At 29.5% G+C, this 22,898-nt stretch overlaps 1 protein-coding gene and 1 non-coding gene across 3 annotated transcripts in view; one reads left to right on the forward strand and one right to left on the reverse strand.

The window, feature by feature from the left end:
• Window positions 1-22,898, reverse strand: part of LOC103313193 (dendritic arbor reduction protein 1) — a 215,162-nt gene that overhangs the window by 5,229 nt on the left and 187,035 nt on the right. For both annotated transcript variants that reach the window (XM_008195799.3, XM_015978401.2), the window contains 2 exons: window positions 5,427-5,795; window positions 2,340-2,811 (listed from right to left, as the gene is read on the reverse strand). In XM_008195799.3, the coding sequence (XP_008194021.1) occupies window positions 2,340-2,811; window positions 5,427-5,795 (841 nt within the window). The remainder of the gene's footprint in view (window positions 1-2,339; window positions 2,812-5,426; window positions 5,796-22,898) is intronic.
• Window positions 13,654-13,724, forward strand: TRNAG-GCC (transfer RNA glycine (anticodon GCC)). Its single transcript has one exon. It is a non-coding gene; the product is annotated as a tRNA-Gly (tRNA).

A 22,898-nucleotide genomic window follows, 5' to 3' on the forward strand; every position in this document is an offset into this window, starting at 1 on the left:
ATATAGAACATCAATATTTCGCACAATGAAGTTCCTCTGACATTAAAAAATTCTAAAATCAGCAATTTTAAACACAAATGCAAATTGTTTCTTACAAAATGATTTTTCTATTTTTCGTATGTGTTTTTTTTTCACTAGTTTTTTTTATTATTATATTTTTTATTTTTCTTCTATCACATTGTTTATTTTTATTTTTTGTTATTTCTCATTTATTGTCTGGGCCAAAACCTTGATCAGCTTTGCTGCTTTTTGGTCCAGTTTGGTAGGAACAACTTGTAGAAAATTTTAATTTTATTATCGTATTTTTTTTCTTGTTGTAACTAATTATATTGTAACTGTTTTACTGCCACAAATAAATTATTATTATTATTATAATCCGCATATCCCTTGATAATTGGGCAGCTTTTAATTAAAAATCTTTTTAAACCTTAGGTATTGTGGAGTTGAATTTTCCCATTTTTGTAACATGACTGACTATGTTATGGAGGTGAAGAGTGATTCACTGAGAATTTTATAAACCACAAACTTTTTTAAAAGGCAATCATAATCAGACTTGAAAACATAATTCGTAGTTTCGAATTTTTTGAACAGCTTGAAGTATATTAGTCATATTATTTATACGTTTCTCTGTATCAAGTCATTGTTTTAATATACGTAATAATAATAATAATCTTTATTTGCTACTTAAGTACAAAAATATAAACATACTGTGTAGCTCGTTAGAAAAAGGGAAGAAAGAGTATAAAACAATAATTTACATTTAAATACATAACACAAGATAGGAAATATCAGTGTAAGAAAAAATTTTCTGAAGGTGTATTCATATATTCTTCTAATGAATAAAAACAAAAGTGTAACAGACATTTTTTAATAATATACTTAAATTTCATTGCGGTCAAATTTTTTATGCTGTTGGGAAGTTTATTATAAATTTTCACGTCAAGTGTATTTTTTTTAATAGTTTCCAAACGACAATACGGAAGTTTCATTAGATTGGCTGATCTAGTATTATAATCATGTGTATCCGACTGTAAAGGAAATTTATTTCTGAGTTTATGTATTTCTATAAATGTATTATAGGATACAGACTTCACGAATAAGACTAATGGTATAATAGTCAAAAGTTAGCTTCTCGTAAAAAAAATTTAACAAACGAAGGGGTTTACACTACACCGAAAAAAATATTCGCAACTATTTAATTCACAATTTATAAATTTTAGAATATTTTATTATTCATTTGGACTACAATTTATTATTCTTCATACACGTCCACATCCTTTTAAATTTTTGTGTTTGTATTTGATTTTGTGATCCCACTGCAAGATTTTTACGTTTTTTTTACTGAAAGACCAAAATATTTAAAAATAATTTTAGGGTTAAAATGTGTATACCTAGGTTATTTTTATATTTAAAAAATGTCCCCCATATTTATATCGTAAATTGAGATATCGTACCCGTATTCACAATTTAAACCTAAGACACAAAGGTCTCATATCTTTACCATCATATAGAACATCAATATTTCGCACAATGAAGTTCCTCTGACATTAAAAAATTTTAAAATCAGCAATTTTAAACATAAATACAAAATGTTTTTTACAAAATGGTTTTTTTTTATTTTTCTTATGTGTTTTTTTTTCCACTCTATAATTTTATTAAATAGAATTAGATATATTTTTTTATTATCATATTTTTCGTTATTTCTCATTTATTGTCTGGGCCAAAACCTTGATCACTTTTGCTGCCTTTTTGTCCAATTTGTGTTAGGAACAACTTATAGAAAATTTTAATTTTGTAATCGTATTTTTTTTCTTGTTGTAACTAATTATATTGTAACTGTTTTACTGCCACAAATAAATTATTATTATTATTTTAAAATCCGCATATCCCTTGATAATTGGGCAGCTTTTAATTAAAAATCTTTTTAAACCTTAGATATTGTGGAATTGAATTTTCCCATTTTTGTAACATGACTATGTTATGGAGGTGAAGAGTGATTCACTGAGAATCTTATAAACGACAAATTTTTTTAAAAGGCAATTTGAATTTTTTGAACAGCTTGAAGTATATTAGTCATTTTACTTATACGTTTCTCTGTATCAAGTCATTGTTTTAATAGACGTATGTCCTCTATAGAGTTATTTGTTTGTAAATGCAAAAAATCAAATATTTACAGTGTCTGCCTTCAATTTCCATAAGCAAATAAAACTCAATAGACACCGTACCACCCACATAGGATGTTCACAATTGAACGTATAATTTGCACAAACAAATAACTGCACACTCTTCATTTGCATTCAGAGTAAATACAACCTAGCATTAACCAAATAGCCACATACCTATGAAATCGCAATGGTGTATCCGTCTCTTCTCCAATTCTGGATTATTCCGCCTATTGTACTTCGCCGTCGAGGACGTAATTCGGTTGATCGTCGGCTGGGGCGTCTGCTGCTGGCATCCGGGGGCGGGATATGGCGGGGGCGGCGTGCGCCTTGGCAGCGTGCCCCCAGGCGAGCCCGGCTCAGAGCTGGGGGGTGTCAACGGCGACACGTACATTAACCTAGATATGGGGGGGTAGAGAGCGCTGCCAGGGGCGGGACTCGGCGCCACTGCATTGTTGTATTTATACTGGGAGTGCGTGTTGTTGTTATTGTTGTTATTGTTATTGTTGTTGTTGTTGTGGGGGTGGTGCAGCGTTTGCTGGGGCTGGTGGTAGTGGGGGGTTTGCTGCGGACTCGTGGGCTGCGCCTGGTTGTAGGGGCTCGTTGGGGTGCCCATCAGGTGTAGGGTGGGGGTGGTCTGTTGCAACACCTGAGACAAAATTATACATTTGTGTTGTTTTATTTTTTTATTTACTATCTTTAGTGCAGTCAAATAAGCCTTCAAATATTCGAATCAAAATTTTTGAGGATTTTTGATATTTATTCAATTTTTTAAATTAGAGTTGGAGCTTAGTGATATCTTTAAATTTGGATTTTGGACATCCAGACCTAAAATTATTGAATATTTTGACTTTAAAGCTACAAATACATTGCAGTTTTGAAAATATCAATATTTTCTAAGTTTGAAATTTCGTCTTTCGATCGTTTCTTACCCTTTCAGATTTATAAACTAAAATTTGAGTGCCGATTTTCCAATCTAATTTGAATTTCTTTTAAGTTTTAAACCCAAAATTCTGGAAATATTGTTTTTTTTTTTACTTTGGAATTGGAGCATATCGCATCTAACTTGCGCCTTTTTCATTCATTCTTAAAATGTTCCCATTTTTTTTAAGCAGCAGTATATAAAAGTCAATATTTGCCACTGAATTGATTAGGATTTTCTCTTTCAAATTAAACTATTGAAGATTCTGAGTATTTGCATTTCAGCTTTAAAAGTCATCTGTATTTTCTACTAAGTTTAGAAATTAATTTAGTCTTTCAATCGTTTTTGGAAAGTCTGGAATTTCAGTGCCGATTTTACAATTTTACAATTGATTGTTTTAACTTTTCGATGAACAATTTTGGAGTAAATTTTCTAACTTCTAACTTGTGTTTTTGTCTTTCATTCTTAAAATTTTCCCATTTTTTTCAGCATTATCTAAAGATCAGAATTAGGATTTTCTCTCTCAAAGAAAACTATTGAAGATTATGGCTTTAAAGCTTTAATTTTTAGACTTAAAATTCGGGAAATATTTATTTTTTACTTTGGAGTTGGAGGTTTATTGAGTTTTATTCTTTCATTTTTAACATTTCTCTTTTATTTAATCAGCAACAATTAGAGATTAATATATCCACTTATTTTCTATTAAACTTAGGATATTTTCATTCAAATAAACTTAATATTGTGACATTTAGAAGAGAAAAATAATTATGAAAATTGACAGTTTTTGCAAAAGGTTAGAAAACACTACTTGCATTTTCAACTTCCAAACGGGTAGGGTAAGGTGGGGTACATTTGGACTTCTAAATTGTATTTTTTTAATATCAGAAACTACGAGCGTGTGAATTTGCCTCATAATGATGAATATTAATTAATATATAAAAAATTATTATTAAAAAAATTAAAAATATTAAAATGTCTAGTGTCATTCCAGGACAAACGATGAGTGATGGCTGGAATAAAAAATATATACGTAAGAAAACTGTTGTTATGCCTAAAATTAGGATTATTTAAAGTTTAAAATTTTATTTAATTAATAATTTCTTAGGATTGGAGACATTCTTATAGATATTATTTGCACAAAACAATAAGGTTTAAGCATCGTAAGAAATAATAATTTCATACGCAGTGACTTTTTATTAATTCATTAATCTTATTAATTAATAAAAAATGAAGAAAAATTCTGAAGAAGTTAACATTCATGCATAAAAAAATATGATGTACGTGGTGTTTAAAAATAAACGTTGAATTCTGTGTGATCATAAGTTTTTGAGGAGGTATTTGAGATTTAGTAAAAATACACTCGTACTTTTTTAAGCCATTTCCTACATTTAATTGTGTTTTTAACCTTTAAACTTAAAATTCTGAATTCTGGAATTTGGGAACCGATTTTTCAACCAAATTTGTAAATATTTCGACCTTTCAGCCTTCTGGAATAAATAAATTATATTATTATTATTATTATTATATTATTATATAAATTATTTAATTATAATTATATAAATTGGTTTTTTGTTTTTCAATCTCAAAATTTACCCATTTTCATTTAATCAGCAGTCTCTAAACTAATTCTGATAAGTACTTGTGTTATTAACTTCCTAACGTGTGGCGTGTAGGGTGAGGTGGGGCACATTTGGACGTGTAGCATATTTAGATTTGTTACCCCAAAAGGTAATATGAATTTGGTGCATTGCACAAAAACAATCTAACAAATATCGTACTGTATATCTGAAGAAAAGTTTGGTAAAAAATTTAGAAACCTTGGAGTCTCAGTGATCATATGCGTCACTATTGGCGAATCGATTGACGCTGTATTAAAAGATATGAATAGAACCAAGCATTTTTTATTAACAAAATTTTATCAAATGAAAAAAAAACATAGATCAAAAAATCTAGAAGTAAGCATACATCTGGAAGTTTTAGAAGTTGATTAAGTTTTAACAACGTTTTCTTTGGTTTTAACAAACAGAAAACGGATAAGTTCTTCTTCAAACAAATGGAATGACATCTAATCTTTAACCTCATTCATTATTTCATCTTCAAAATCGTCTTTATCATTAGATTCTGAATAATAATTCTAAATAATCAGCCATTGCTTCATCCCATTCTTTTTGGGCTTGGGGGGAAATTTTTTATACGTAGAACTATTTTTCCCAGCTCTTACTTATTTTAATATTTTTGAAAAAACACTTTAATTTATAACAAAATAAACTTTGAAAAAACACTTTTTTGATTTATAACAAAATTTTGATTCGAATAAGGCTTATTATTTGGACTATACTTACCTTTTCGGTTTTAATTTCTAAGGGGGAGAGGAGAGGGGACGGCGTTGGAGGGCAACTGGCAGTTAGTTCGTCAACGGCTTCTAGTTTGACGTGACTGGGGCTTACTCCTAACATATTGGCATTTTCGGGGTCTATGTTTTGTATGCTACTGGCTATGTCTTCCCAAAGGGGTGGTCGTAGAAAAACATCGTCGTCTGTTCCAGGAAGGGTTCTCATCGAAACGTAACTCATGGTGGGTTGATGGCGATTGTGGGCGGGTTCGAAAAAATCATCGATTTGAGATGCTGAATCTCGTCGAGGTTTGTCGAGTTCTTCTTCGAGCCGACGTTCCCACTCCTGCTTGCACAGGAACGTGTCCAAGTCACTAGTCTGAAAAGAAAAAAAAATTGTAATTATACGACATGTACACACATGTTTATAAGTAAGTTGTACGGAAAAGTATTCATTAAAAAACGTTTCTATTAAGAATGATAAAAATAAATAAAAATAGAAAAGATAAAAAAGAAACGTGTGGAATTTATTGCTTCATTTGTTGTACGTTGATTAGTGAATAAAAATATTTCTACTTAAAAAATGGTCAATAGTTTCTTTATAAATGAATCAAGAGCCAGGAAAATCACTCTAGAGATAAAAAGAGTGTTCAAGCTCAAATTTTAAAATCCTCTGTATTGTTATTTCCTAGGAGTAGGTAAGTTACTTATGCCCCATAGAAAAGTTTACAGCCCGTTGAGTAGCTGGGCTATTGTTCTCCCAAAAGGTTACTGTAACATTTAAAATATTTGTAAAAAATAGTTTTTTTGAAAGTATGTTTGAATATGAAACATACATTTGATATTTTTTTACAAAGAAATAAATAGCAGGAGACGTTATAAACTAACTCGGCTCGAAGATATTTAAAAAAAAGTAACAATCTGGAATATGGACCGAAACGGTTGACATCAAACCAAATCAAGATCACATTAATTTTTTAAGGAAATTTAATTCTTTACAACCGTAATTCTTACATTTCAACCTAAGGTACTATCCCGTACCTTATTAGTTCAACCATATTCGCAGAATTTGGAAATGTTTGTGGTAATAAAATATGGCAAATTGAAAAAAAATGGATTTTTTGTTATACCAGATTAGTTTGCTTAAAGTATTTATTAGATGTTTCAAAACTATAAAACCTTATTAAATAAGGTTGATAAAAATGTAAAATAGCTACTAATGGTTAGATGTGTGATTGAAACTATAAATTACATTAGATTTTTTGCACAAGTGCATGAATAATTTATAGCAATTAATTTTAAGAGACAATGTGACGTTGGTGTTTTTATAGTTTCGAAACAGCTAATATATGTATTTTATTTTACTATGTTTTAAAATCCGTGTCAAAAATTAATAATAATTAGACGGAATCAGCGTCTGCTATTAAATACTATTTAATATTTTTTCTATAAATGCGAAGTTTTCCAAAATTATTCTAAAATTTCTTCTAACTAACTAATTAACTAAAATTAATAAAACTAAAAATACAAAAAAATTAATTATGCGAAATTTTATACTAGTTTCTAGTGTTATTCTAAAACAAACGATTCTTAAAAGTTGCACTAAAAAATTCCTATTTAGTATTTGAAATTTTTATTTTATATACTTATTTATATACTTATACTTATAATACTTACGTATACTTATTTTATATAGTAATTTATATAGTAATAAAAATCACGGATTTTTCTTTAAGAAATGACAGTTCATTTACTTAATATTTACTAATAACTAATTAATTCATTTTTATTAAAAGGCGTTGTAGAAGAATTCTGAAAAAATTCAGAAACGTAGGAAAGAATACCTAAAGTATTTAGTCGCAATCAATGCTTTGATATACATTTTTTTAATTGAACATAGTAGGGGCTATGCAAAGTTAAAAAAATAACCCAGTATGCGAAAAAATTGTTTGGTAATTAGTTCTCGTCGAAATGAGAGTTACAAGGAATCATTGTAAGTGATTTTCTTCGTAAATCAAGAGCAAGACACCTTTTGGAATTTCACTAAACGAACACACATTGGATGAGACAAGTGTTGGTAAATCTAGCAATTTGATTATTAGTGGTTAAAATATACTTTTTCGAAGGTTCACCTTGTAGTTTTCGATAACTTTTTGCATCACCTTTTTATCTTTTACTATTTAGAATTTAATGCAATTTGATTATTATTAGTTTGTAAGACATTACAGTAATAAAAATATACTTTTTAGAAGGTTCACCTTGCAATTTTCGATAATTTTTTGCATTACCTTTTTATCTCTTGCTATTTAGAATTTAATGCTCCACTGCCTGTAGTTTTTTTTTATTTGTCTTGTACTCACCGTTATTTAAATACGTTTAAATAGGTTGTTTCAATACTTAATAGGATAGGTATATGTAGGTACTTTTTTCTTTAGCAAAATTTTTGAAAATATGTATGTAAAATAATTATTAACAGCAGAAGTGAACTCCTTTATTTTCATTGCTTTTCTTTTCTTCCCAATATTTAATGTTTAGTTAATACAAAGAATGGTATAGTTTTTCATGTTTTGGTGTTTTATGTTTTTATTTCTTTTTTAACTCAGGTAGACATTTTTGGTAAAACTTTGGTAGACTTTTAATCATCAATATTCTTTTGTTAACTCAAGAAAATGTTTGTAATTCGTTTTTTCTTTAATGAGGGACTTTTGGTCTTTCTGGGAAGAAGGGATTCGTCGTTATTCTTTTACTTTTGGATGATGTTTTAAAAAATGCTCTTTATATTTGCTAAAAGACAAACATACTCTAATTTTATTTAGCCCATTTTTCCGAGTATTTTTTATTGTTCATTGTTCTTGTACACACCGTATACATTGTCTCGGGGTTTAGTAACAACTTCAAGTGAAAAAAACAAAAATTTGGCTTCTGTGCTTTCATTTGTTTTCATTCTTTTTTCTTTTTTTAAGGTTTAAATTTAAGTTTAAAGCTATGTTATTGTAAAATTACTTTGATATTATTGAATTATTGAGTTTATTCAGCATTTAATACCATTGTTAAAATCTCATGTCTTTTTTATACAGTGTGTTTTTAAATGATTGTCATCATGTCGTCTGTGAATTTTCCATGTAAAATCAGAAATGCCGCTTTATAGAATTAATGACAGGCATTTAGACACCGAATATTATCATTCTCACATTACCCCTCTCCAACTTAGAAATAAGCTTCGACAATAAAAGTGTTTTCTTGCACAGTGTAACAATTTAGTTGCATTTCAACGAAATTTTTAAAATTAATGAATTGACAGTTTGTAAATTTCACAACTGACAGTTTTGACATTTATTGACAGAGAATTCAATTGAGCAGAGCGGCACATTTTTTTTTACATGTAAACCAATTTCAAAGTTAACTAGATGAGATTCATTTAAAAACACTTTAGTAATCTTTGACGATGCCAATAATTGTTGTAAAGCAGATAAAACGGAGTTATTTATTTATTGTTAGGAATTTTATTTATTATTCAATCAAAACGAGAAATGAACATTTTTTCGGAAAACAGGGTGAAAAGTGAACGGATGAAAAGGTTTTGTGGTTGCGAACAATACCAATTTTACAATTTGAAACGTTGCAATAATTTGAATCTGATGAATTTAATTCCATCATTACGGTTATTGTGAGGGAGCGGACCCCCGTTCTACAAAATAGCTTGTGGCCACTAGAGGTCTATTAACACTTTCCCTTGCAGCTGATGACCTTATTTTTTCGTCGACCATGATATTATACTATTCAGAGAATGCGTGCGTTTATTACATTTATTAAAAACACATCTGTGATTTTTGTGTGCAGGTGAGAACAAGTGACAAATCCTGGCTATACGACAAGCGCAGCGGGATGTTTCCCGACATGGCTTTCCCCTTGTTACAATTACCATACAATATGCCAGGAGGTGCTGCTCTCCTGGTGCGAAGTCTTGTGTTTTTGATACATATGATGAATACATCGGGACAAGTTATTACACATAATTGATTTTCGTACATCGTGACGAATGTCAAATTAATCATCCATCAATTCAAGTCATTGTTTCAAATCTCTGTTGTAATAAGTCGGACTGCTTAATTATGAAAGGATGGGGTCTGGCAATGCGTGAAATGGGCTAATTCCGGATGGATCATCGGGGGGCAAATGAAAGGGAATTGTTATAGATTATAGATTTTGCTTACAAAGCAAATTTTGCGGTGATTCATCATTTTTGTTTCTTTAAAGGTTTCTCCTAATTTGATATTGTAATCTTGCGAAATTTGCACTTGATTTCGTAGCTTTGCACTTTCAATATAAATCGAAATGTGTTACAATAACATAAAAAAAATGTTAACGTAATTATTATCTAATTGTGTATTGTTGTACTGACAGTGACCTCTGACAAAAGACTCTTAAAATGCACTCACTTGGTTAAGATAATGAAAGACATGGGGGTGCATTTTTTTTCTATAAACTTAATTGTCATTTTATCATTAATAAATTTTGAGAAAAAAAAGAAATATTACTATTATTATTAACTTGGTCTTTACGTATTTTATTATAATTTTTTAAAGTCTAACAACAGTGTTGAAATAATTATTTACGCGCAGATGAACACTTTGTTTGCTGCATGAGCGCAGCGAGTGCTGCACGAAGTGCGAATCTGGGAAATTGCTTTACAAACAAATATCACTTTCATAAAAACCACGGGAAAAATGTTGAAAAAATTCCTAAAGTCATATTTTAAATAATCTGAAGATACAAACTTATTGTGTTACCTTTTTTAGTATTCATTATTTTTTAATGACTTTATGCTTCACAATAGGTAATCGTTCCCTAACAAAACGATGAATAATTATTTTTAAAATTTCTATCAGACTTTAGCAGTTTCTTTAATTTAAAAAAATTAAAATTCATCAAAAAAATCACAACTTGTAGATGTGCCAACACTGGGAATTATTTCCTAGGAAACCGTTTCAAAAATAATTTATTTTTATTGTTGACCAAATTCTATTGCGATTATGACTGTTAGACAACGTTGCCACATATAAGTCGGTCTTTAAACGAGCGCCATTGTTTCTAGTAATTTCTAGTGAGAAATTTGTCAAAATTGACAGTGTCCACAAATATAGGTTAGAATCTTTGAAAGTTTTTAAAATATGTTAATTATTCACTTAAATTAAATCTATAAGTTATAAAACTGGTCCAAAATACTTTGTTTTAATGTAAATTTCTATTGTGCGTGCAGGGAGAAAAGTTTCCCCGTCCTTGGTATTGCGTTAAAATTTTTTTAACTCGGTATTTTGAGCACTGGTAGGTCAAAACGTTTAGCAGGAGTTAGATAAAGGGCATATGGTAGGTAGAAAAAGGAAAATTACCGAGAAAACATTTTTTACTGTTCTCTCCAATATTCTTTTCAAAGCGCCTAGGCAAAGTTGCTCGATTTTTGCGTGGCGTTTTATAATGGCCAACATTTAGCGTTGCTTGTTTCTTTATAGACTTTTGGCTGCTTATTTTTAAAATTTCAGTTTGAAATTATCATTTTCCTTACTGCGCTTGTGCCAAGTGTCAAATTTTGACAAGGAATTAGTACTGCCAATCGGTACACTAAAAAAAAAACAGACATGGCGTACCAACCTAACAACTTTACAGCTGGTTGTTATCCATGTGAAAATACAGTTTTTTTGATAATTTAGTTCTTTTTGCTGATGGGTTGGTGACAGGTTAAACAATCATCAAATTGACATGAACTGTCACTCATTACAAAAACGCATCAACCAACTCATTAAATATCCCTAACCAAAGTTGCAAAGTAAAAAACACCCCAGTGTGGGAAAGTCCGCTCCAGCGTGTGGGAAATAGTTGTCTAAAAGCTATGAGTAGAAAAAACATTTTATTACGACGCCTTTGGGCATTTTTTTTTAATTGTAAACACAACTAACAAAAATGATTTAATTTTGGCATTAAACATACCGGGTGATCCGTCTAAACCCCACATTAGAAGTATTGGTAGTTTTAATAATGGTTATCATCTAAAAATTTGAACACAACCATAATCTCTTAGGTTCTGTTCAATGAAAATCTCTTAGGTTCTGCACAATGAAATTATTTTCAAGATGGTGACACTTCCGGTTATACCGAAAGTCGCTATCAACTTCCTTATTTTAAATGGAAAGGTATATTTTTTTAAGCGTTTTTGGATTTCTAGAGTTATTTTAAGGTTGTTTTCATAAGCATTCCCTATATCTAAATTTTGCCATTTACGAAATATTTAGGGTATTTAAATTTTTTGGTACACGCTCTTAAGAGCAAATTAAATCAAATTAATTTTTTTAATTCGGCATACTTTTGCTTGTAACTCTTCATTTGACTTAAAGCCTGGAGAGGAAAGTTTGTTTAGTTAACACAAAGAATTTTAATTTTAAGGGCATGTTAAATGTGTAGAGACGATAGAGAAATAAACCAAAAATGTAACACGGCATTTTTTATTCGAGCGTCTTTTACTTTTAGTACTCGTATTATACTAAAACTGGAGTAAATGAAGAAAATTAATGTAATAGTGTAAAATTAACTTTCTATGAAGATCTATCAACTGATACCAATCTAAATTTAAATGGCCTTTCAAACGAAAACGAAAACCTTCACCTTTATTAAGGTTTGCAAACACACTGAATAACTTCCGATTTCTCGAATAAAAAAACATACCTACGTACACCATTTCAGTCAGTCTTAATATTAATATTAATATTAAGCATACTTTTCTAATTTAATCACTACATTGTGCGAATTCCTAACGTAGCGTAGGTTTTCAAGTAGGTTTGACTTTCCAGTTCGTTTCACTAACCCAAAGAGATTTATTTTTTTGAAAACAAAAAAACGGCAAAAGCCTAATTACGAGTATATTTTCAGTAAGCACATTTTTTTTGGAGATTACGTTTAATGCAAGCCATATTCAAAAATTAGGCTAATTCATTTTAGCGTTTGCTGCTGTCTAACTGAACAAGTATACGATTCTAAATATTAAAAAAATCCAAATTAATATGTCTTCTGATGCTTACTCTTCGCGCTGCACATAAATATGAGAGCATCTTATTTTATTTATCCATCATTAATTTAAAATGTCTACTAAATCTTCTGAAAAAAGTTACTAATACAAACGTGACTCCAAAGTTATACCGGGTGGCCAAGAAAAAAACGAATCCTGTTTTTACCAATTTTTGGAACTCTCCGAGAAAACGATTTCGTTTTTTGTTTTATAATGAAAATTATTCTTAGCAAATTAGGAAAATCGTAATTCGTAACCACGAATGGTTTTAGAGCACGACGAAGGAGTGCGCCAATAAAATGAGTGCCACAATTAAGTCTTATAAAACGAGTGTAATATATTATTTTTTCTACTTTCTATTTTTGATGTTTAATTACTTTAGTTTTACTTATCAAAAAATGTTTATTTAATTTATTTATTTATTATTTATTAGCAGTAGTTGCACTCTTTGTGAAACTACTTTCGGTTGCACAATGAACATTTTATGTACGATGTCCTATATTTATACTTAGACTTTTTCTTCTTTAAACGGATCTAAAAACTGAGATCACTACCTGACACTACTTCAAGTATTCCGGAAATACCTACAACATAAACGGGATTCTTGTCTAGAAACAGTTGGTGCTATTTACAACATTGTCATTTGTTAACAATTCAACATACTTATGTAGGTATAAGTAAGTACGAGAATGAAATAAGCAAATAATGAATTATGTACTTACGTTGTCTAAAATATTACTAGTTTGACAATAACTATGTACTAAAAATTATTTTCCACCGGTCTATGAAAAATGTGGAATAGAAGTAATTGTCAATATATCACCTTTAACTATGGCATTTACTAGCACTGATAATTTTAGTATCATAATTATCAATACATATTTTACTTATGATCTTTTATTTATTGATTTCTTCGTTCGTTTAAAAGATTGAACATTGTTTTTAAGAACATCTTTACTTATAATTTATTAAACACTTCCTCATCTGAAACTAGTTTCACGCCCTCAGGCCTTTGGAGCTGGTGATCTTAAAATGTCTTCAATACTTTTATTATGGCCACACTATTTCTATTATGGAGGAGGTACAAAGGACAATCATTGTATGTTATAATAATTCTTAGAAGAAAAATAATAATGTCAGCGTCAATGTGATCTTTTCTGTGTTTAAACGTAGATAACAAGCATCGGTGGTTCAGTGGTAGAATGCTCGCCTGCCACGCGGGCGGCCCGGGTTCGATTCCCGGCCGATGCAACATCCTTTTTTTTTTTTAGAAACATCTTTTTCTAGCTTATTCCAAACCTGGTAGCAAACTGACATTATCAAAAATGACATAAACATAATAATAATAAATAGAAAGTCAATAATTTTCAAAATTGGAATTTATTTTTATCATAAAGACAGAAAGGATGTCTAAGATAAACTGATTTTTTTTCACACAAAAACAATAATAATAATAATAATACTTTTAATAATGAATTTCCTCCTAAATCAGAGCTTAGTTTTTCTAAGTAAAAATGAAGCTTATTTTATGTGTTATATGAGCGTTTTCTCATTTCTATGCAAAAGATCATCTGTGATCTGTGTTTTCAGGCAATGTAAACCATTTTATAGTTTTTAGGCAAGAAATTGTTTAATGTTAAGCACTTTTCTCTAAACTGGTATATTAACATTCAGTATAGGAATGCAATGATTGGTATTTAATAATAATAATAATAGTAATAATAGAAGTAAAAGTAATAAAAATATTAATAATTAATAGAAAATAATAATAATATTAGTAAATACAATAATAATAATTATTATAATATATTGTTTTTAAAACTAGAGCCTTAATTTTTTTGAGCAAGAATAAAGCTTATTTAAGTGTTATATGAACGTTTTTACATTTCTATGAAAACAGTTATTTATAAACTGGATTCTCAGTCAAAGTAAGTCATTTTCTAGTTTTTATGCAAGAAATTGTCTAATGTTAAGCACTTTCGGCTAAGCTAAAAATACTACTAATAATAGTAATAGTAATATTAATAAAAATAATAATAATAAATAACAATAAAATTAAAATAAAAGTTTTCATTTGGTTTTAGAAAATTTTTGTTGTCTAAAGCTAAGAATCGTTTGTACATTGATAATTACGGTCTATAAACTATTTACATGTTTTTAAGCAAAAATTGTCCAAGATTAACCACTTGATACCAAACTGATACAATAAGTAAACACCATTAGAAAGTTAAAATCGGCTTTTAATAATAATTCTAGTAATAATAATAATGTATGCAGTATTGTTAATAATAATTATATTAATAAATTTCATTTTAATTATTTCATTGTAATACCGCTTTTACACGTCTCTTAAAAAAATAGTTTAAACTTAAATTGTCAAGCATAACTGCGTTATTACTTAAAAACGTTTTTAGTTTCTCCCATGTTGGGATTTTATCATTATCTAAGTTCTTAAAAGATTAATTCAAAATATGTATATTAAATTAAATATATATTAAGATGTTACTGAACAAAAATGTAATTCAGTTTTCATTGTTTGAGACGAAGACGAAAATGCAGCATCTAAAACGATTCTGAAGGCTTCAGTGACTTCTATGTCTTCTCCTTTCTTCTCTTATAATGTGTTGGACCCAATAAATTTAGTGTATTGTCAGTTTTTCATATTACAAGCCATTTTCTTTTATAGCACATTTAATGAAAATAAAAATGATATTTTTTTCCGAAAATGAATGCCGGTACTATTAGCATATGTTTGCTTGAGTCAGAAGGTCACTGAGAAGACCTGTAGGTTTCATTTTGTATTTTTTGTATCTTTGTCATCGCGTAAAGTGAAGATGGGTTGTCTGTATTTGTATGCAGATGGACGTCGGAATAATACCAACAGCTTCGACATGCAATTATTCATCAATCGGTCGGCCTATATTCCCTATTACCCCCTATTATTTATGGTTGGAATAATCGTATAAATTTACGAGCACCATATTTACGGTGAAAAACCTTAACCTTCGTTTAATATCGATAGTCAGTTAATCTATGTAAGACATCTGCGTTATAAAGCCTCACATGGAAATGGAACTAATTCTAATTATTTATTACCCATTAACGTCACAGATTATTTACTGCTTGGTATCTCGCAAAGTTCACATCAGTGGCTTACAGCTATTACCTTAAACTCAACACGCGCTACTTTCCGTCTCTTTTCTCTTAATGGGATGATTTCAAAAAGCACCGGTGAACGGCTGCCTTCATGCTAATAACAACGTGTAATAAGCGGTTAGGTTTAACAATTTTGACCATCATTTCACCACGTTCTGGGTTACGTAACCCTTCCGATAAGGGTTCATACTTCACGACTTAATGGCCGTTTGCGGTCTGATGTGCCATTTTGATTAGGGGGAAAATGCAGAATTTTTATCTAAGCAGGCTGTAATGTAAACCAATGACATTAGCCATCGCCAACATTACCAACAAAAACATTCAGTCACGTAGGAACAACTCCTGTTAACAGCAAACGTGTTCGCGTATACGTAATTGCGAATTATTTCTGATTTGACCGCTAAAAATAATGACAATATGGGCACCTGTAACGGTCAATATACCCAATATCGTTCTTAATATCGCCATGTCTGTATCGTATAAAGTTTTATTATCCTGCCAGATCTTGACCTAAATAAAACCGCAGATCAATAGACAGGAGCTATATTTTACTGTGGATACGTATAAGAGAAATCGTTATCGATGAGGCTCGTTAGCTATCATTATAGATCAATTACTTTTTTGCGCATTTCAATTGTCCAATCTGACTAAACATAGACGCACATTTCAACATTTATGCACACTGTGACATTTGCGATTTGATCGATATGGATTTTAATGAGCCGGCACAACATTTTAAAACAAAAACAAAAAGCAAAATTCATAAAACGGACGTGTTAAGCATTCTGTATGTAGAGACTTCAACGATAAGTCAGACAAGTGCAAATTCAGTTTAAATTGTATTTTTATGTTGTTTATGTATCATACGATCTTGGAACTGTTTTCCAGTAACTACACAAATTGCCAGTTACAATAGATTGAAATTTTAATAAAATTTGAGTTATTAAATTTGTATAGTCTTGTAATTATTAGTATCTACTGTGGGTGTTTCCATTAACAATTTTGAACACAATAATAACAAATTAAGGTTCAGAAGGAGCTCGGGTAAGGACAAGGTGTGTTATAATGATTTTCATCTAGTTGCCTGTGAATTTCTCAAGTAAAATCAGAAATGCCGCTTTATAAAACTAATGGCAGGCATTCAGACAGCGAATATTGTCATTCTTAATTTATTAATTTCTAATTCGGAAATAAACTTCGATAATAAAAGTGTTTTCTTGCATAGTGTAGTTTTTTAACGAATCTTTTGAATGCAATTAAGAGACAATTTGTCAATTTTGTATCTGACAGTTTTAACATTTATTGACGTAGAGCGGCACAATTTTTTTACATGTAATTCAATTTCAGATTTAGCTAGATGAGAATCATTTTAAAAGACCTTGTACACTTTAATACACAAGAATTTAAGAAATAATAGATATGACTTAAAAGATCTTGAAACATTGTAATGAAATAGCGATAAAAAAAAAGCAAACGGAAGAAGAAAATTTTAAAAATTTTTTTACCTTTTTTACTATTTTCTTTTATTCTTTTTTTTTCTTTCTTTTTTTACGATTTTTTTTTCAGTTTATTATTTTAACTTTTTTGTACTTACCAGAAAGATAAAAGAGTATATCTACTATCAAAATAGAGAGATTTTGCAAAGTTTTTGAAATACTTTGATCTCGTTGACAAAAACAACACATTCTTTTTAAAAATGAAAAAAAAACTACAACATATAAAATACATCTTTTTTGTATTAGTATTCAATAGTCTTCCTACAATCTTTTATTAAGCGCATAATAACAATTTATTTATTAATTTTTAATTAATGTGCATTAAAAGACGTCTTAGGTTATTGTTTAAGAAACTTTTGTTCACAGGGCCTTTATATTATTTATTATTGGATCTGACCTTGGTTTTAAGTATCTACTTAAAGTACTTACCAATAGTGTCTACCTGCCCTATTCACACAAATAACGTGAAACAATTCAAAATTAAAATGAAATTTCTTGTTGAACATTATTTTCAAAAATCGTATTAGACCTAACTGAATAGTAAAGTAAATTTAGAATCGTTTTAGAATGGTAAATAATGACAGTTTAAATTTAATCAAACAGCTTGACGAGTTTTTATCTTTTCGGCAAAATTTCTTGAAATAAAAAAAAATAAATACGCGTAATATGGTTTTAATTCCAACAATTATATCAGGTGTCAAAGATTGCAGGTCGTATCTACAGTTTCTGAAATTAGTTAAACCAAAATTAACTGTAATTATAAAAATGGACAATGAGTAAAAAATGAGTAAATAGAAAAATAAACAAAAGTCTGTATAACATTATTAGGTATTCTGTTTTAATATTTTTAAATTTTCTTTTTCTTTTCTTAATTCTATGTTTATGTTGCGTTTTATCTTTTAAACTTTTCGGTATGTTTCTCTCAAAACTAATCATTCTTTACTTAATTACTCCTTAGAAATTAGAAGTTCAATTCTTCACAGTTCAGTTCAGTTTTACAGAGAGTGAACTAAAGTAGCTTTTAATTGCGGTGAAATATTTACCTAATATCAGTTCAAAATGTTCCAAAACTAAGTTTTGTTCATTTTCATTTATTTTTTGCTACAATGCTTTTTTATCAACAGACATGAATAAAACCAAATTTGAGAGGGTCAAGATTTCAAGATGTGTTGACAAGAAATTTTTGATTCTAGATCACTGTTTCTTGTCTTGAATTTTTTATTCAACTCCTCTTAACAATACAAGATATTAACAAGAACGTTTATATTTTTAAATTTAGTAATTTACGAAAATTAACATTGGACTATTTATTTTAAACATTCGTTATAAAATTTTAGAAAAATAATAACGTACTTACGTTAAAATTTTTTTTTTTTTATTATAGCTGAATTTCTGAAATTTTTAGCCTCACCTACTTTGGGCACTTATTTATTTAAAATATCATTGCTTTTTATTAATTAATGATAAAGTTAGTAATTATTCCGAAGGTTATTCAGATCATTTCCAATAAATGAAGATTTTAATAGAGCTAAGTTTTCCCAGTGATACATAATATACTTAATTCATAATGAGGAAAGTTGCAAACTTAGTATAACCCACATTATTAGATATTAAGTTTTTTGTTTTCAATTGTTGTGACTGGTCTATTTTACTTTTAAAATATAATAAAAAATTCAGAAAACTAGTGTTTCATTTAAAATGAGGACTGAAAGAGCGATAAAGGCATTTGTTTCTGATATTTAAAAAAAAAGACAGCAAGTGGAAGTAAAATAAATATCTACATTTGTCTAGTTTGTTTGTCGAATAAAAACCTGTTTCACTAAAAAGTCCAAATAATATTTTAATTCAATTCTACAATTCTAGTTGTTGGCTCATGTTTCAGTTAAATAAATAGTGACTGTAAAAGGTGCCAAATTCGCTGTATCACAAAGTCGCGGAATAATAATCTAATAAAAATTCCCCAAATGTCTTGACCTAAACAGGAAACATTCACTCTTCTTAAAACAGTAAAATATTAAAGTAAATTTCAACGATAAACTCGACTGCGGATAGTTCATATCTGGACCCGCCTGGCGAGATTCCACTCGATCTTCAGTGTATTTCCTGTTCATCTCCAGTTATCTCATCTCTGAGCAAACACGTTTCATTCATAACCTCCATTCATGGATGGCAACGATTTCCTTACTCCGTATCTTGGATGATAGAGACTTGTTGTTTAAGCTGACTTAGTCTTCTATCATATCGGCCGATCTTCCACGTCATCAAGGCGACCTCTGACACTGTTTTTGCCAAGATATGGTTTCTCATAGCTTTATTTATACAGGGTGTTACGTCTAATCCCCACATTAGAAATATTGGTAGTTCTAATAATGATAATCATCTGAAAATTTGTACACAACCATAATCTCTTAAGTCTTGTTCAATGAAAATATTTTCAAGATGGTGACACTTCCGGTTATACCCGAAGTCGCTATCAACTTCCTTATTTTAAAGGGAAACCTATATTTTTATTGCGTAATTGGATTACTAGAGTTATTTTAAGGTAGTTCTCATAAGCTTTTCCTATACCTACATTTAGCCGTTTACGAAATATTTAGGGTTTTATTTATTTATTTTTTTTTTTGAATTTGCACCTTCTTGTTTAAAAATCGATAACTCTGCAATTTTAAAAAAAAGAAGCCTAGATCTTTCTTTTGGTGTTTTCAAATTTCTAAAAAAGAACAGCAAACCCAAAATTTTTTAAGTTAAGTTTTTAGAACTTAAAGCACCCATAACTCAATTTTTTCAATTGAAATGCCACAAATTTATCGTAGAGAATTTAATTCTGCATCAATCTGTATTAGCTACTTATGTTTAATAGTTTTCAAGTTACAATAACTTTTTGTTGGGATTGAGAAATTCATTAGCCATAGGCCTTTTCTCGTTTTTCTCATAGGTTGCCATGGAAACATGAAAAAAAGTAAAAAATTGAAGTTTTTTAAACCAACATTCAATGAATTTATTTTGTTTTTACAGGACGGACAACACAATTTTGAACAGAGTTTGTCGTTTATTTAATCAGAAATGTTTTTATGGCAAACTATGCAAAAATAACTGTGGTTAGTAAGAAATTTTCTACAATGTCAAAAAAACCAACATAACTTGAAAATTATCACAGATAGGTATAGGGAATGCTAATACAGATCGTTGCAGAAAAAAATTCTCCTCCATCTAGTAAAATAAAATGGTATATTCCATTTGAAAAAATTAAGTTATGGGGACTTGAAGTTGTTCAAATTTAACTTTAAAATTTTTGGGTTTATTAACTTCTTTTCCAATTTTGAACACACTGGAGAACAGATATAGGCTTTCTCTTTTAATTCTCGAAATATGATTTCGAAATCTCTAAAACTAAGAGAGTTACCGATTTTTTAAGCGACAGGTGCAAATCCAAAAATTTTCAAAAAATCTTAAATATCTCGAAAACGGTTAAACTTTGAAACGGTTTAACTTAAAAATTATCATAGATAGGTATAGAGAATGCTAATACAGATCGATGCAGAAAAAAATTCTCCTTCATCTAGTAAAATAAAAATTGGGACATTTTATTTGAAAAAATTAATTTATGGGGACTTGAAATTGTTCAAACTTAACTTTAAAATTTTTGGGTTTATTAACTTCTTTTCCAATTTTGAACACACTGGAGAACAGAAATAGGCTTTCTCTTTTAATTCTTCAAATATGATTTCGAAATCTCTAAAACTAAGAGAGTTACCGATTTTTTAAGTGACAGGTGCAAATCCCAAAAATCTCAAATATCTCGAAAACGGTTAAACTTAGGTATAGGGAAAGCTGATAAAAACGGCCTTAAAATAACTCAACTAACCCAAAAACGCACTGAAAAACATAGCTTTCCATTTAAAATAAGAAAGTTGATAGCGACTTCCGGTATAACCGGAAGTGCTGCCATTTTGAAAATATTTTCGTTGAGCAGAACTTATCGGATTATCGCTGAGCAGTAACTTTCAAATAAATATCTTTTTAGAACTTTCAATACTTCTAATGTGGGGTTTAGATGCACAGACAATTACATAAGGTATCAAAAATTTATTTTTTGTAACAATTGGTTAGAAAGTCATTGCATTACCACAACCTAGAATTTCAACAATAGCCGATTTTATCGCCTCAAAATTAATTATTTCGCAAGGCATGCCAGAGAATGTATAACGTATTATACATAATTTACTTAATATTATTGGCTGCACGAGACGTGAAAGAATTTGAAAAAAGTACCGAGATAAAGTACGCATAATAATATCTGAATAACAAATTTGCAATCGTTCAATGACATCACACACGAAGCCAAAGCATCAAATTGAGCAAAGAAGTTCATGGCTTGGACGAGACATGTTTAATTCAAAAAGTGTACACGACGATAGATGGCACTCAGATTGATGTCCCTGAAGAATTAAACCAGACGTGCTATCTTCATTTATCATCGCAGACCAGTTTTTGGTTATTTAATATTAATATTTAAAAATCGGACTGGGTGTAACTATCTACCTTCCGAGCTTTTTCAACCGGATATTGAAAAATGGTGGACATGCTATCGCAGTGGGATGGCTATGTAAACGAACGAAATTCAATTAAAGCAGACACAATGAAAATTAATTATCTGTCTCCAGGAACGAAATTTATTAATCACAATTTGTACACTAACCGAAATTAGAACAACAACTGTTACCCCATTTCCATTTTCGTATTCAAATGTGTTATTAGCTGCAACATATTTATTAATCAAACACAATTACATTTGATTGGCTTCTAGGATAATATCGTTTTTCTCATCTGAAGTGAAATATTACAACTTTACATGTGTCGAGATGAACAGATAGTACAGGGTTCAAGTCATAATTATGCTAATTTATTTTAATTTGTTTCCTCACCTAAACCACACATATTTGTAAATAAAAACATCTATTTTTCACGAAGCTTGATGTGGCCAATTGGAAGAAATATGTTTGAATTATTTATTAAAAATACTTTGGCATGCAATAAACCTTTAGTTATTTAAACAATCATTGGGATAAGAGTAACTGTAATTTGCTTAAGCGCAAGTATGACACACCAGATTTTTTCTACAATTGCCAAAAATCAAATATTCATTCAAATATATTATTAACTGCAGCATATTTGTAAATTAAACTCAATTACATTTGATTAGCTTTTTGAGCTTTGTGAGCTACTCAAGCTCAACATAATGTACAATTTTTTTAATTGTTGTTGCAGCAACATTTTGCTATTGACAGTCTGAAATTGTACAAGTTTCAGGTGAACAATAAAACTAGTGAATCTAAAACGGAAAGAAAATTGTATTTTGGACACTTGGCATTTAACTAAATTTTTCTTTTTTTTCATGAGACTAGCTTTTTTAAGGTGAGTATAATAAAGTTGTATTATGTACAGTCACGATCAAAAAGAATGACATCCCTGAAACCGTAGCCACAATTTTTTTTGATATGATACGGCTAATGTGTACGTTTGGCTAGTTTATAAACTAGCTGGATATTGTGTAAACTAACTGAACAGTTTGTAAACTAACCTATTTGTTGAAATTTATGCTATGCGGCCTGGTTGGTAGGGGTGTCATTCTTTTTAAACGTGACTGTACGAATTACATAAAAGATTTTATGTCCGACTGCCTTACAGAAAGCTTTTAGCAGTAAATTAGCGTTTGATATTCAATAATTTGTTGTTTTTTCTCTTTATATTTGAATTTTTTTTTTGAATTTTT

Source organism: Tribolium castaneum, chromosome 1 (assembly GCF_031307605.1).
Source record: "Tribolium castaneum strain GA2 chromosome 1, icTriCast1.1, whole genome shotgun sequence".
Classification (NCBI taxonomy): Eukaryota; Metazoa; Arthropoda; class Insecta; order Coleoptera; family Tenebrionidae; genus Tribolium; species Tribolium castaneum.